General features: G+C 37.0%; 1 protein-coding gene across 6 annotated transcripts in view; it reads right to left on the reverse strand.

Moving 5' to 3' along the window:
* The window catches only part of TMEM117 (transmembrane protein 117), a 185,708-nt gene that overhangs the window by 89,562 nt on the left and 80,212 nt on the right, over positions 1–15,934 (reverse strand). For all 6 annotated transcript variants that reach the window (XM_043966604.1, XM_043966601.1, XM_043966602.1 and 3 more), the window contains 2 exons: positions 11,625–11,724; positions 802–899 (listed from right to left, as the gene is read on the reverse strand). In XM_043966604.1, coding sequence (XP_043822539.1) covers positions 802–899; positions 11,625–11,724 — 198 coding nt within the window. The remainder of the gene's footprint in view (positions 1–801; positions 900–11,624; positions 11,725–15,934) is intronic.

Here is a 15,934-nt window from a genome sequence, read left to right on the forward strand (position 1 = left end):
TGGGCTCTTTAAAAAATTGTTTAGAGAAGGTATATTGGGAGAGTTTGACAAAAATGCTCATTTTACTCTGCCATCAGGGGTCCAACTCTCATAATTCTCTTTTTATAGTTTCCAAATACTACCTGCCCAACATTCTTGAAAGTGTTTGTAGACAGACAGACAGACAGATAGATAGATAGATAGATAGATAGATAGATAGATAGATAGATAGATAGATAGATAGATAGAGTTATATAGATAGATACATAAATAGACCAATAAACCATTTATTAAGTTTTTGCTCTCTTCCAGGCAGTGCAATAAGTATTATTAAAATAATATAAGCAAGCAAGAGCTTCCTTGCTCTCAAGTAGCTTACCTTCTAATAAAGGAAGATAATACCTGTATACTGCAGTAGCATGATATGGGATGGGCTGAATGTAGCACAGAGGCCAGGTCTTTGGTAAGATAAGACCTATCAGAGCTAAAGAATCCAGAGGAAGAAAACAAGTTCCTAGTGGGGAGATGATGGTCTGAATACAGATAATAGCTAGAGAGCACTGGTATGGTGAACTGAGCCTTAAAAAAGTACGACAAATCTTATGTATCGCAACCAAGGGACCCGGAGACAGAACAGAATTGATTTTGATGAAAACTAATGTTGTTTATTAATATCATAAGAGTGTTATGATTTAAATTATTTTAATATAACACAGCTTTAAAGTACTTCATTACCCTTAAAATGCTTCCCAACAATAAAGCATAAGTCAAGTAAGTCTGTAGATCTAACAAAATGTATAGACAGAATAAATAATTTCCTACCAGAATAAAATTATTCTGATATTTCCTCTTTTCCAGAAAGCTCTCGCTGATTTTCCCCAATCAGGATATGGTTTGTCCTGAAGCATCATATCAGTGACCTAAAGAAACAAAACAAAATTATTCTGTACTGTGAAAAAAATGTTAAAATCAGAACATGTACATGTAATTTACAATTGTGTGAGTAAGATAAAACAATTCACAACATTTAATTATTTAATTTAAATGTTTGAAGATAAATTATTAGTTGATTATTAATTAAACATTGAATTATATTAAAATATTAAATTTAACTTAATATTTAAACATTAAACATTTTTAAGGATAAAATTAATAAGACATCATTTTGATTAAACTTTAGATTAGTTTACAGTTAGACATAAGTGCATGGAACTATAGAACAAGAGATTATCCTGGCCTAATATGTCTCCAATGTATTGGAATGATTTTTTTTTCATTAATTAGCTTCTCCTTTGAAACATTTTTCTATTTCTCATATAATACACATAGCATATACAAGAGACCAGATATAGCTGCTGCACCAGCACACAAAGCTCAATAACTAAATAACTATTAGATTCTGGTATAATAACAATGATACCTAATATTTGAATATCATTTAACAATTATAGAATCTTAGGAAATCAGATTAAGAGCCTGATGGGATTTTAGAGGTAATCTAGTTCAAGTATCTCATTTTACAGATGAGGACCTAAAGACAAGGAAGATTAAGTGACTGATCTAAAGTCACATGGGTATTAGTGGTAGAGCTGGAATTTCTTGTAGTGTTTTCTCTGGCCTCATTCTCTTATTCTCTTATCTATAGTCTCTTATCACATTGGCTCTAAGAGGGTTACAGAAAGTTTAGGGTAACTCTTTTCTCTGCTACAACTCCATTAAAACTCCAATGTCTTTGTATCATTCATTGTTAAGAACCATTAACCCAGTTCCATTTAATCACTTAACAGAGGATAGATTTTAAAAAGGGATATTTAGTTCAAAGATGTAGAAATGTGGATGTGAATTTTCCCAATCCTCTGAGGTACATTCTCCCCTACAACACCTTGATCTCTAAGGGTCTAAGTTTGAAACTGAGCTTAATTCCTTCATAGGTCCCATCAAGCATGGTCCCATCAAGTTCCTGTTCAGATGCAGTATGACTGTCAAATGATTGTTTCCATTTGGCTGAGATACAGAAAATCACTCTTAAAAAATTATTTAAAGTTTGATTTTCAAATTCTATCTTTCCCTCACTCCCTCCCCTCCACACTCTTTGAAATGACAAGGAATAAGAATAGGTTATATATATGTAATTACTCAAAACATTTCCATAGTAGTCATTTTATACAAGAAAACTCAAATGAAAGAAAGTGAAAAATAGCATGCTTCAGTCTATTCAATCAAATATCAGTTCTTTCTCTGGAGGCAGATAGTATGCTTCATCATTAGTCCTTTGGGATTGTATTGTATCATTGCATTACTGAGAATACTTAAGTCAGTCACAGTTCTTCATCAAACAATATTGTTGTCTCTATGTACAACGTTCTCTTGGTTCTGCTCACTTCACTATACATCAGTTCATACAAGTCTTTCCAGGCCTTTCTGAAATCATCCTGCTTGTCATTTCTTATAGCACAATAATATTTCATTACAATCATATGCCACTGCTTGTTCAGTCATTCCACAATTGATGGGCATCCCTTTAATTTCCAATTCTCAGTCACCACAAAAAGAGCTGCTATAAATATCTTTGTACAAATAGGTACTTTTCCTTTTTTTTTTTTTTTTGATGTCTTTGGGATACAAACCTAGCAGTAGTATTGTTGGATCAAAGGGTATACACATTTTTATAGAAGTTTTTGGAATAGTTCCAAATTGCTCTCTAGAATGGATAGATCAGTTCCCAACTTCACTAACAGCATGTTATTATCCATTTTCCTACATCCCCTCCAACATTCAACATCTTCCTTTTTTGTTATATTAGCATCTGATAGGTGTGAGGTGGTACCTTAGTATTGTTTTAATTTGCATTTCTCTGATCAATAGTGATTTAGAGCAGTTTTTCATATGACTATAGATAGCTTTGATTTCTTTTTCTGAAAACTGCCTATTCATATCCTTTGACTATCAATTAGAGAATGACTTGGTTTTTTTTTTAGAATTTTATTTTCCAAATTACATGTAAAAGCAAATTTTGACATCAATTTTTTTAAAAACTTTGTGCTCCAACTTCTTTTCCTCCCTCCCTTCCCACCCCCACCCCAAGAACTCAAGCAATTAAATATAAATTATACATGAGCATGACTATTTTTATAAATTTGACTCAGTTTTCTAAATATTTGAGAAATGAGGCCTTTACCAGAGATACCTTTTGCAAAAAATTTTTCCCAGTTTTCTGATTTCCTTATAATTGTTACTGCTTTTGTTTTGTTTGTGCAAAAACTTTTAAATTTTTTTATAATAAAAAATTATCTATTTTACATTTTACAATGCTCTCTATCTTCTTTGCTCTTAAATTCTTCCTTTATCCATAAATCTGACAGATAAACTACACCATGCTTTCCTAATTTGCTTGTAGTATCACCCTTTATGTGTAAATTATGTACCAAATTTGATCTTACCTTGGTTTATGCTGTGAGATAGTAATCTATACCTACCTAGTTTATGCCATGTTGCTTTCTAATTTTCCCAGCAGTTTTTGTCAAATAATGAGTTTTTTTCCAAAAGCATGGATCTTTCATATACTAAATAACTATGATAACTTACTATAATGTAATGTATACCTAATTTATTCCACTGATCCACCACTCTATTTCTTAGTCAGCATCAGATTGTTTTGATAATTACTGCTTTATAATACAGTTTAAGATCTGGCATGGCTAGTCCACTTTCTTTTGGAATAGAGCTCAAGATTCAAGCAAAGTGGCATACTCTGCAAAGCTGAGCCTAACCACGACTGGAAATGAAGGATACAGAAAAGGAAAATGACAAATGCTGAAGGGGATATGGGAAAATAGGCATAGTCATTCTAGAGAACAATTTATGGTGCTTGGCATCATATATAAGATCCTTTAATTCCTGATGGTTCACTAAATCAGAAGACACCCTATTTCCATACTCTGACCTCCCCTCTTCTCCATCACTGACCGTAACTCCTACCAAACAGTTACTGGGCTCAAAGATTGAAAAGCATAGATAGAGAAGCAAGTCTGGCATGAATCAACATCTTCAAACCTCTGAAAAGGACAGAGCACTTCTAACACATGACAGGGATGGGACTTTTTCTTTATAAAAAATGGAAAGTAGGGGCAGCCAGGTGGCACAGTGGATAGAGCACAGGTCCTGAAATCAGGAGTACCTGAGTTCAAATCCGACCTCAGACACTTGACACTTACTAGCTGTGTGACCGACCCTGGGCAAGTCACTTAACCCCAATTGCCTCACCAAAAAAAAAACAACAAAAAACCGGAAAGTAGGGAAGCCGTCTATTTATCTGCAACATCAACCAAATCTGGTGAACTGACACATAATTACCCAATTAAGTTTAGAGATCCAAAGCATGCCACTCCCACCTCCAATAAAATTAAAAAAAAAAAATCCATTAATAAATCTCCATTGGATGTGTATGTCTTGTGCATAGGTTTCCTTTTTTTGGGGGGGGGGTAGGGCAATGAGGGTTAAGTGACTTGCCCAGGGTCACACAGCTAGTTAAGTATCAAGTGTCTGAGAAACAAACAAACCAACCTATCTTCATTCACATACTGGGTTACTGTATAATCTTACTCATTTACTGCTTGTTATAGGAGCAATATATCTGAGGGCCTTCCTATCCGAGCTATACTAATTTCCTTATGTCTCAGTCCTGCAAGTTAGACTAGTGATTTTCCTTTAGCCTACTGAAACTCTCTTTTAGTCTTGATTGGTTCAGAGTTTAGTTTAGGTTCCCTAGTCACTTGAGCACAGAAGGTCACAGGAAGCTCCAGCTCCCTCTCAGGGGCTTCTGCCCCTGTAACAAGAAGTATGATGAGAAGCTATGTTTAACAGAACCAATGTGCTGTCCCCACTGTATATCCTTCCCCAACCATAGCTAAGGAAACCTCCCTTTCTTAACAGTTGAATGACTTACGAGTGTCTCGTTTCATTTTACTATTTGGACTTAAATTAAAGTTTCACCCTATTTTTAAGTATTTACTCTCATTCTACATGTGGTAATGAATGGCCCTATTTTATTAGGTTACAATTTATACTGGAGTAATGTCCTTTTTGATATCATATGGTCTTAGTGGGAATTATCAGTGATAGCAAAGTGGGATGATGGATGATTGCTGCCAAACTATAATTTCCAAAGAACTTTAGCATGAGAGCAAAAAGAGGCCCTGATAGGCAGGATAGCTACTATACCTTTCAAAGTCCAACTAGAAGGACAAAATAAAGTGGTCAAGAGGAAATAAAAATCCAATGTATATGTATGAATTACTTGGGGGGAAAACTGTAAAAATATATCATCCAAGAGTTGTATGACTAGAAAAAAACATAAGCTGGTCAAATAACAAGTCCATGTGCTATGAGACTAGAGATAGGCAAATACTATACTAATTGTCAAGAAGGACTTGGTACTTGGTACTTGGTACTTCCTTCAAACTATAGACTGACAAGATTAGCAACTTACAAACTTCACATCTATATAAAAGTGAGTTATTATAATTATTTATGACTAACTTTTTGAACAGCTTATTAAAGTAATAATTTTTAAGTACCTAGAAAGGTAGAGATCATCCTAATCCAGTATCAGATCCTTATGAACAAAGTCATAATTGTCTAGCTCCATCTCCATTTTTTTTACAAGATTACTAATCTGCTGGATATGGGAAAATATAGTAGTGACAGAATAGCTGAATTTTAGCAAAGCATTTGACAGACTGTCTTATAAAATTATTTTATATCAGGAAAACAACATGATGTGGTAGGAAGAATGCTGGATTTGGAGCCAAAGAACTTGGATTTGGATTCTGACATAAGTCTTACTACTTCTGGCACTCTGCGTCTCAATTTCCTCATTTAAAAAAATGAGATTGCTGGTCTAGTTGATCACTAAGTTGCTTTTCAACTCGAAATCTATGATATTATTATTCTAAGATCTAAAAGTGAGCTAGATAATGATTCACATTTAATTGGTATTAAAATTGTTTTTCAAAATGCTTTCCTAGGGCAGGTAAATGGCGCAGTGGTTAAAGTGCTGGCCCTGGATTCAGGAGTACCTGAGTTCAAATCCAGCCTTAGACACTTGACACTTACTAGCTGTGTGACCCTGGGCAAGTCACAACCCCCATTGCCCTGCAAAAAAAAAAAAAAAAAAAAAAAGCTTTCCTCAAAGAAATGATATTGAGAGAACAGACTGAAGCATGCTATTTTTCACTCTTTCATTTTTTCCCTTTAATCAAGTTTTCTTGTACAAAATGACAAATATGGTATGTTTCACATAATCATATATGTATAACCCAAATGTGATGCCACCTCAGGGAGGGGGAAATGTATGGAGGGAAGGAGGGATAAAAATTGGAATTCCAAACTATAAATAAAAATGTTTATTACAAAAAAATAAAATAAAAATCAAATGCTTTTCTCAGAGCATCCCTTTGAAATGGATTGTACAAGAATTAATATCTCCAACTTAATATGAGAAAACTGAACATAAGACAGATCAACTGACTTCCCCGAGGACATAGGGCCAATAAGTATAAGAGCTAGAATTATAACTTGATTATCTGTACTCCTGACTATGAAATCACGCCATGTTTATCAAATTTTTAGATAATAATTCAAAGCTGGGTAGGATAGCCAATGCTTTGGTCAAGAATACCAGGGGGGCGGCTAGGTGGCACAGTGGATAAAGCACCGGTCCTGGATTCAGGAGTACCTGAGTTCAAATCCGGCCTCAGACACTTGACACTTACTAGCTGTGTGACTCTGGGCAAGTCAGTTAACCTCCATTGCCCCGCAAAAAAAAAAAGAAAAGAAAAAGAAAAAAGAAAACCAGGACCTTAAAAAAAATGACCTTATAAACAAAAGGTTATATCTAATAAAATGAAATTTAAAAGTAGTGATAAATGTTAAGGTCTGTATCTCACTAAGGGGAAGTGTGCTCTTAGCAGTCTCTGGTCTTGCAGGCTGCTGAGAAAATGAAATATTCCCTTCTAATCCCATTCACTTCTCTCCAGATATCTATCATATCTGCTTATCTAAAATTCTATTTACTTCCTTGACCTTTTTTTTTTAGTTTAGATTTATCCAGTTCTGATAGGAAAATATTAAAGTCACCCACAATTATGGTACTACCTATCTCCACCTGCAATTCATTTTCTTTTTCAAATTTAGATTCTATAGTATTTGATGTTTGTATTGATATTGCTTCATTGTACTATAGTACCTTTTATGAAAAAGTAGTCACCCTGTGTATTTGTTTTAATTAAATCTATTATAGTCTTAACTTTGTCTAAGATCATGAATGCTACCTCTGCCTTTTTTATATCAGCTGAAGCATAATAAATTCTATTCCAATCTTCCATTTTAATTCTACATGTATCTCTTATTCTTAAATATGTTTCATGTTAACAACATATTGTTGGATTCTGGGTTTTGTTTTGTTTTTTTTTTTTTTAGTGAGGCAGTTGGGGTTAAGTGACTTGCCCAGGGCCACACAGCTAGTAAGCGTTAAGTGTCTGAGGCTGGATTTGAACTCAGGTACTCCTGACTCCAGGGCCGGTGCTCTATCCACTTCGCCACCTAGCTGCCCCTCGGATTCTGTTTTTTAAATCCATTCTGGTACCTACTTCCATTTTACAGGCAAATTCATCCCATTCACATCCAAAGTTATAATTACTATTTGTGAATTTTCCTCTGTATTATTTTTACTCAGTATTATCCTTCTCCACCTCTTTTTACCATACCACTATTATCTTATACTTTCAGCTTACCCTCCTAGTCTTTACTCTACCCATTCTTCTGAGTCCCTTATCCTTTCTCCCACCCTCTTAAATCTTAATCTATACACCCTTTTAAAAGTCCCTCCCTTATCCTGTCCCCTCACCCCCTTATTTCTTTATAAGCTTAGAAGAATTTTATACTCTTTTAGATGCATATGTTGTTCCCTCTTTAATTGAGATCACATGTGGGTAATGTTCCAACACAGCCAGCCCTCCAAATCTACCTGCTTCCTTTGTATCATTTGTATGAGATAATAGCTCCTTTTTGCCTTTTCCTACAGTTTTGTTTTTTAAAATCACCACATCATACACAAATCAGCCTCAACTATTCTTTCAAAATATACTAGTAAGATGCCAATCTTAAGAACACTGGTAACATTTTCATATAAAAGAAGTATATAGTTTGACCTTATAATTAGTCTTTAATGTTTTTCTTATATTTCTTCTAGATCTTTTATATCAAATTTTTCTAGCTTTTTTCATCACAAATACCTGAAAGTCTTTCAGTTCAAAGATCCCTATTTTTTTTTCATTCAGGATTATATTCAACTTTGTTGTTTAAGTTATTCTTAGTTACACAACCCCAGTTCTTTTGCTTTTCAAAATATAATGTTCCAAGATCTACAGTCTTTTAGCGTATAAGACAATAGGTCTTGTGAAATCCTGACTGTATCTTCTGTAGTATTTAAATTTGTTTTTTTTTCCCCTTGTTGCTTGCAGTATTTTCTCTTTAACCTGGGAATTTTGCAACTTATCTATGACATTACTATAAGTTTTAATCCTGGGATTTCTTTGAGGTGGTGAAGAGTAGGGGTTTGTTTGTTTGTTTGTTTTTCTATTTCTACTTTACCCTCTTGCTCTAGAACTTCAAGGCAATTTTCCTTAATAATTTCTTGTTTGATCTTGTTTTGAATCTTTTTGTGATCATAACTTTCAGGTAGTCCAACAATTCTTTTATTGTCTCTCCTCAATCTGTTCTCCAGATCAGTTGTTTTTCTAATGAAATGTTTCAGATTCTCTTCTATTTTTCTAGTTTTATTATTTCTTGTGTCTTATAACATCATTTGATTCCTTTTGTCCAATTCTAGTTTTCAAGAAGATTTTTGGACCTCTTTTTCCAATTTGTTAACTTTAATTTTGTAACTTTCTTGGATTGCTTTAATTTTTTTCCTATTTTTTCTCAATCTCTCATATTTTTTAAATTACTTTTTAAGTTCTTCTAAGAACTCTTTTCAGGCTTGTGACCATATGACATTACTCTTTGGGACAGGAGAGTTTTTTAACCTCACTATTTTTCTCTGAATATGAACCCAGATCTTCTTATACTTACAGTACCTATCTGTGATTGGGTTCTTTTTCCTTTGCATACTCGTTTTTTTTAGGCAATCAGGTTAGAATCCCAAGTTGTGGGTAGTGGTGCCCCAGGCCTCAGTTTTTCCTTACTCTTATTTTCTAAATTCTGTCTAGAGGCCCAACTTCAGGTTCTCCTCTCCTCCCCTAAGCCACAATTAGGGCCCCAGTCACGCTCTCTTGAAAATGTTCTTTCTCCATGTGGTAACATGTACCATACTGATGGGCATGTACTTGCTCCTCCTCCCCCACAGCCAGAGCCTGAGATCATATCTGGTCAGGCATAGCATCTAAAAACAATTGGTTCCCCCACTCATCCATCTGATCCCCACAATGTTCATTAGATAAATATTTGTAAGGTAAAAGTTCATGAAAGTTCATGAGGTGAAAGTTCTTGAGGCCTAGTCTGCTTATGCCCCCAGAGCTTGCTTTTTGTTGATTCTGTGGAATCAGCTTTAAGGTGTTTAGATTTCACTCAGGCCAAACCTTAGTCCCTGGAGGTCATGTATTTCCTGAGATCCTCTCAATTTCTCCCAAGGGGACAAATGCTTTACCCAATGTGATAAAATAATGGGACTTGGCAGACACCCAGGAGCCCCACCTGATTTGGAAGACTGATTTGGAATTGATTGAAATGGGTGAGACTGAGAGACTGAGAATCTACTTAAGAATGATTAAATAGGGACCACACCTGGCCAGCCCTGAGTAAGGTGTTGTTCTCAGAAGTTGAACCTAGTTAAGGCTGATTAAATTGAGATCACACATGGCCAACCCCGAGTAGAGTGTGTTCTCAGAGGCTGTGGACTTCGACATCAACAGGAGACCACTCTCAACCAATCAACTTGAAGTAGTATGTAAGGACCGCCTCTGCTCCAAACCTATAAAAATCTTCCACTCAGTTTGAGGAGAGTTCCTGATTGAAGCAGGCTCACAGCAGAGGACTTGAGGAAGAACCCAACCAGGCTGGAACTCTAGGTTAGATAGGCCTTTTCTTAACTTTCTGAACTCCACATGAATACCTGGTATGCTTTAATAAATGCTTAATGCCCAAAGACTGGTGCTAAAGCTTCTAATTTAAGGTGACCACACAGACTGTTTTTTAGACAACACATTTAGGTTTTTAACATCACACCCCTTATTTTTGTTGCTCTACATTCATTTTGTGATGATGTTCTGTTTATAGAGGAAATTTGGAGAACCTGGAATTTTCTTACCTCCTCTGCTATCTTCCCAGAATCCCCCTCCCCACCTCCAAAATGAATTCTTTTAATTTCTACATTGTCCTCTTGTTCTAAGAAATTTGGGTGGTTTTTCTTTATGCTCACCTGGGGAATCAGGAATATTACTCTTGTTCTTTTTGATATTTCTTTTATGCTATATACAGGTTTCAAACTTGCTCCCAGCTGGTATTTCAGAAGGGACTATAAAAAGTTTTAGCCTAGGGATTTCAAGCCAAGCCAAAGGCATTTTGTATGCCATATATATATACATGGTTTTGAATTGCTGGAGAGAATGTTGAGCATAATGATGCACAAGAGGTGCAACTGATATTTGGAGAGTTTGGAATGGGTCTTCTTTTTCTTCAAAAAAGGACATACATGTTGCCAGATTCCCTTTAAGACTGACCCCAAATACATAGAGAGAAAGAAACTTTGTAAGCTGCAGACATACAAAGCAAGTCAATTCCTTAACATGTTCCTGATTTCTAGCTTGCCTTCCAGGAGAATTTGGAGCATTTTTGCTTGTGTGGGAATAGGGGCTTTTACTTGATTTAAGCTGAAATAGCTCACTCCCAGTGACACCATAAATTCACTAAGAGTATTTCTTGATATATTTAATTTGTATAACTTCTATGATTTCTATTTGCAAAATGCTTGAATAAATGAGTTTGCTAGCTATCTATTATTTGTGATGGTCTTTTATATAACCAGCATTTAGCAGAAAGAGGCCAAGCATGTGGGTGTAAGCTTCCCCATGAGTAATCAAAGAAGTAATATTTTTTGAACCTCTCATCCCCCTAGACTAGGGGAGCAAACAGATATAATGATATACCAACAGACCCTGGAGGAAGGAGCATCTGGCCTAGTGGTGCTCTAGTGGGTTCTTTCCCAATCCAGCTCTTCTCTCTTCGTGGAAGGTCCAGATGTCAGATCACATCTAGAAATACCTTCCATGGGCCACCCTATGAGATACACTTACCGTAAACAACTTACACTTGGTAATGTAGAGAATCACAGTAATTGCATTTGGTGTTTCTAGTACACAGATATAATACAAAATGGTAAAATCATAGAATTTAAGCACTGGAAGTGACATCAATGGCAATCTAGTCAACCCTGTACATGAAAGTAATTCCCACTGAAGTTACGATATTCTTGTACCCTGAAGTATTAAGCTGTAAATACTATTATTGTTTTGCTTTCAATAAAGAACAGCATCTACCGAACATCATGAGCTATTTCTTCCCCGATAGAAACTTTAACATTTTCTTACCATCCAAGCTGTAACAAAGTCTCCCATCCAGGTTCCTACAGCAGCTAGTTTCATAAAACTTTCATTTCTGATGCCCATGAAGTCTGTAATAATATATGCTCTATGGGGGAAAAACACATTAGCAAATTTACAAAGAGTGAAATGCAGAGTCAGTGTTGTCTCATTCAGTAGCAGTTCAAATGGATTTTCTCCTTTCTAAAGAAGCTCACTTGCTTTTGTATAATCATATATTCTTCAAAATCTCAAAAACTACACTGAGCACTGAGGATGTTTGGGGCAGTTCCAATTAGAATCCAAGACTGGCTGATACTAAACATTTTTGATGGACAAGACTAACAAGAATATTTAAAAAACCAAAAACAAAGTCTTGAGAAGGCCTATGTTTTGGGGCCGCTAGGTGACACAGTAGATAAAGCACTGGCCCTGGATTCAGGAGTACCTGAGTTCAAGTCCGGCCTCAGACACTTGACACTTACTAGCTATGTGACCCTGGGGAAGTCCCTTAACCCTCATTGCCCTGCAAAAAAAAAAAAAATGTTGAGAAAGCCTATGTTTCATGTTCAAGTACAGGTAAAACTGAAGTATTTCTTGAATCAAAGTTTCTTAAAGGTAAAAATTTTTCATCCATTCTTCAAAGATAAAAAAAATAATAATGTCTAGGTTAGAACCTATTGATAAAATTTCAGTGGTTATCATTTTAAAAATGTTTAATAGGTAAAATAAATTCTTGTATTAGCCATAAAGGAAGGAAGGAAGGAAGGGAGAGAGGGAAGGAGAGAAGGAGGGAGGGAAAGAAGAAAATATAAGATATACAAATCATAGCAGTACACAACTACACTTGCTAATACAGAAATTTGCTTTTGATGTTTCTAATATAACACAGATATGACAGACATACACGGACAGACAGACAGGCAGACAAAAGACAGTCCCTGCTCTCTAGGAGCTTATATAATGGGGGAAGCAACACACAAACAAGTGTATACAAAGCAAACTATAAGCAGAATACATAGGAGATAATTAACAGAAGGAAAGCACTGGAATTGGTATTGGAGGAGACCTGAAGAAGGTTGAATTTTAGTTGGGACTTAAAGGAAGCCAGAGAGGTCAATAGTCAGAGTGGAAGAGGGAGAGTATTCACTCTGTAAGACTCTGGTTTTTTGTTTTTTGTTTTTATTTTTTGCAGGGCAATGAGGATTAAGTTACTTGCCCAGGGTCACACAGTTACTAAGTGTCAAGTGTCTGAGGCTAGATTTGAACTTAGGTCATCCTGAATCCAGGTCAGGTGCTTTATCCACTGTGCCACATAGCTGCCCCTTACCCTGCGACACTCTGAGTTGATAACATCTTTCCTGATGATTCCTTTTGTTATGGGGTTAGGATTAAGGTTTAAACTGGCCAGTTAAACTGAAGAACAGACATAAGACCATTAGGCGTGGCTGTTGCCTGAGTGGCACCAAGGAGACAGATAACTCCAGAACTCAGGACCACCTCCTTTCATTCCAGCTTTCCCCACCCCCAAAGGGAATTTTCCACAGTCAGATCATCACCCCATCTGTCCCTCCACTATCCATTCTCTATAAAAGTTTTTGCCTTTCTCCTGTTTGAGGAGATAGTTATCTCAGAGAAGGTCTCTGAACAATCTGCCCATTAGAAAAGTCCAAGGACTTCTCTCTTGATCAACTTTCTCTATTGCCTTAATAAAAGATTATTTTATTCTAATTGGATTTGTGACAGGGTGTAATTCTTTTTTTTTTTTGAGACAATTGGGGTTAAGTGACTTGCCCAGGGTCACACAGTTACTAAGTGTCAAGTGTCTGAGGCTGGAGGGTGTAATTCTTTAAAAGAGAAATACTTGGACTTCCAGGGCAAAGCCAAGATGGTGGAGGAAAGACAGTGAGCTCTTGAACTCACAACACGATTGCTCCAAAAAACATCCACATAATGCCATAGGACAATTCCTAGAGCAGCAAAATCCACAGAAGAATGTGCTGAAAACATTTTCCAACCAAAAATGGCTTGGAAGGTCAGAAGGAGGGAGCAGCTGTGCTGAGACAGGAATGGAGCCCAACTTCACAGTCACCCTGACACAGATCCAGTACCAGGAAGGCCTCCCCAGAGAAGGAAACCCCCAGAGCCTCTGAATCAGCTGTCTGGAACTAAGCTCACAGTCTAGTGAGAGGGCTGAGCCTTTGGCAGGGGGGAGACTACAGGGGTCTATGTTGGTGCTGAGACAGAACTTGGGTTTTTCACCCCTGCTGGGAACCATGAGGTAGGCTTGAGTAGCAGTGGCCCAGGTTGGGGAGGGGCATAGGCTAGTCAGAGCTGACAACCACAACACACAAAGCTGGCTGATTAGCAAGTTGGTCTGGGTTCATCTATGGACGAGAGAACAGGCCAGGCAGGTGAAGAACCTGATCTTCCTTAAATCATAACACCTCAGACCTTCTTAAGCTTGGGATACTACAGCCTAGAAACAGTGCCCCACTTTAAGGAGCTAAAAGTCAAGTAAAAGAAAGGCAAGATGAGCAGACAGAGAAAGGTGAGGACCACAGAAAGTTTCTTCAGTGACAAGGAAGATAGAGGTGCACCCTCAGAGGAAGATGTCAATGTCAGGGCCCCTATATCTGAAGCTTCCAAGAAAAATATTAATTGGTCTCAGGCCATAGAGGCCTTCAAATAGGACTTTGAAGATAAAATTAGAGAGGTAGAGGAAAAAATGGAAAGAGAAATAAGGGTGATACAGGAAAGACATGAGAAACAAGTTAACAGCTTGAAAAGCCAAGTGGAAAAGCTCTCTGATGAAAATCATGCCTAAGAATTAGGATTGAACAAATGGAAGCTAGTGACCTTATGAGAAACCAAGACACAATAAAGCAAATCGAAATGAATAAAAAAATAGAGGGCAATGTGAAATATCTTCTGGGAAAAACTGCTGACCTGGAAAATAGGTCCAGGAGAGAGGATTTGAAAATTATTGGTCTACCTGAAAACCATGACCAAGGAAAGAGCTTAGACATCATCTTCCAAGATATTCTCAGGGGAAATTGTCCTGAAATTCTAGAAGCAGAAGCTAAAATAGAAAATGAAAGAATTCACCGATCACTTCCTGAAAGAGATCCCAAAAGGAAAACTCCTAGGAATATTATAGCCAAATTCCAGAGCTCTCAGGTCAAGGAGAAAATATTGCAAGCTGCCAAAAGGAAAGAATTCAAGTACTGTGGAGCCCCAGTCAGGATAGCACAAGATCTAGCAGCTTCTACATTAAAGGATCTGAGGGCATGGAATATGATATTCCAGAGGGCAAAGGAGTAGGGATTACAACCAAGAATCACGTATCCAGGAAAATTGAGTATAATCTTTAAGAGGAAAAAATGGGACTTTAATGAAAAAGATGACTTTCAGGTATTCATGATGAAAAGACCTGAACTGAATGGCAAATCTGACTTTCAAATACAAGATACTAGAGAACCATAAAAAATTGGAGTTGTGGGACATACCTGAGGTTGTGCAGTGGGTGACTGTCTTGTGTCTGAGGCCGGGATTTGGCTGGGATCCCCCTGGGTCCAGGGTGGATGCTTTGTCCACTGTGTCACCTAGCTGCCCCATGATGGCATCTTTAGGGTTAAATTGAGGGGTGAGAGGAATGCACTGGGGGAGGGGGAAGAGCAGAGGTAGGATGGGGTAAAATCCCACATGAAAGAAACAGGAAAGGGTTTATGGAGTGGAGGAAGAGATGGGGGAGGAGCAGGGCAGTAAATGAACTTTACATTCATCTGAATAGGCTCAAAGACCTTAATCTCATCAGAGTTGCACACACACACACACACGCACACTCAACTGGGCAGAGTAATCTATTTAATCTGGGGAGTAAATGAGCCTAACACTCATCAGAATTGGCTCAAAGACCTCAATCTCATCAGAAATGGCTTAAGGATGGAATAACATAGGCACTCAATTGGGTGGAGTAATCTCTCTAATCCTGCAGGAAAATAGGAGGGGGAGGGGATAAAGAGAGAGGGGCAAAAGGAGGGAGGGCAGATTGGAAAAAGGGACAGACAGAAGCAAATCCTTTTTGAAGAGGGATAGGGTGAAAGAAGATAGATAATAGAGTAAATATCATGGGGAAGGAAATAGGATGGAGGGAAACTGTTAGCAGTAATTGTGAAAAAGAGAAAAGGGGGGGAAATTGTACGAAAAATATTTATAGCAATTCTTTGTGGTGGCTAAGAATTGGGAATCAAAGGAATGTCCATCAATTGAGGAATGAATGAAGAAGCTGTGGTATATGATTGTAGTGGATTGGTATT

The sequence above is a fragment of the Dromiciops gliroides genome, chromosome 5 (genome assembly GCF_019393635.1).
Source record: "Dromiciops gliroides isolate mDroGli1 chromosome 5, mDroGli1.pri, whole genome shotgun sequence".
Lineage (NCBI taxonomy): Eukaryota > Metazoa > Chordata > Mammalia > Microbiotheria > Microbiotheriidae > Dromiciops > Dromiciops gliroides.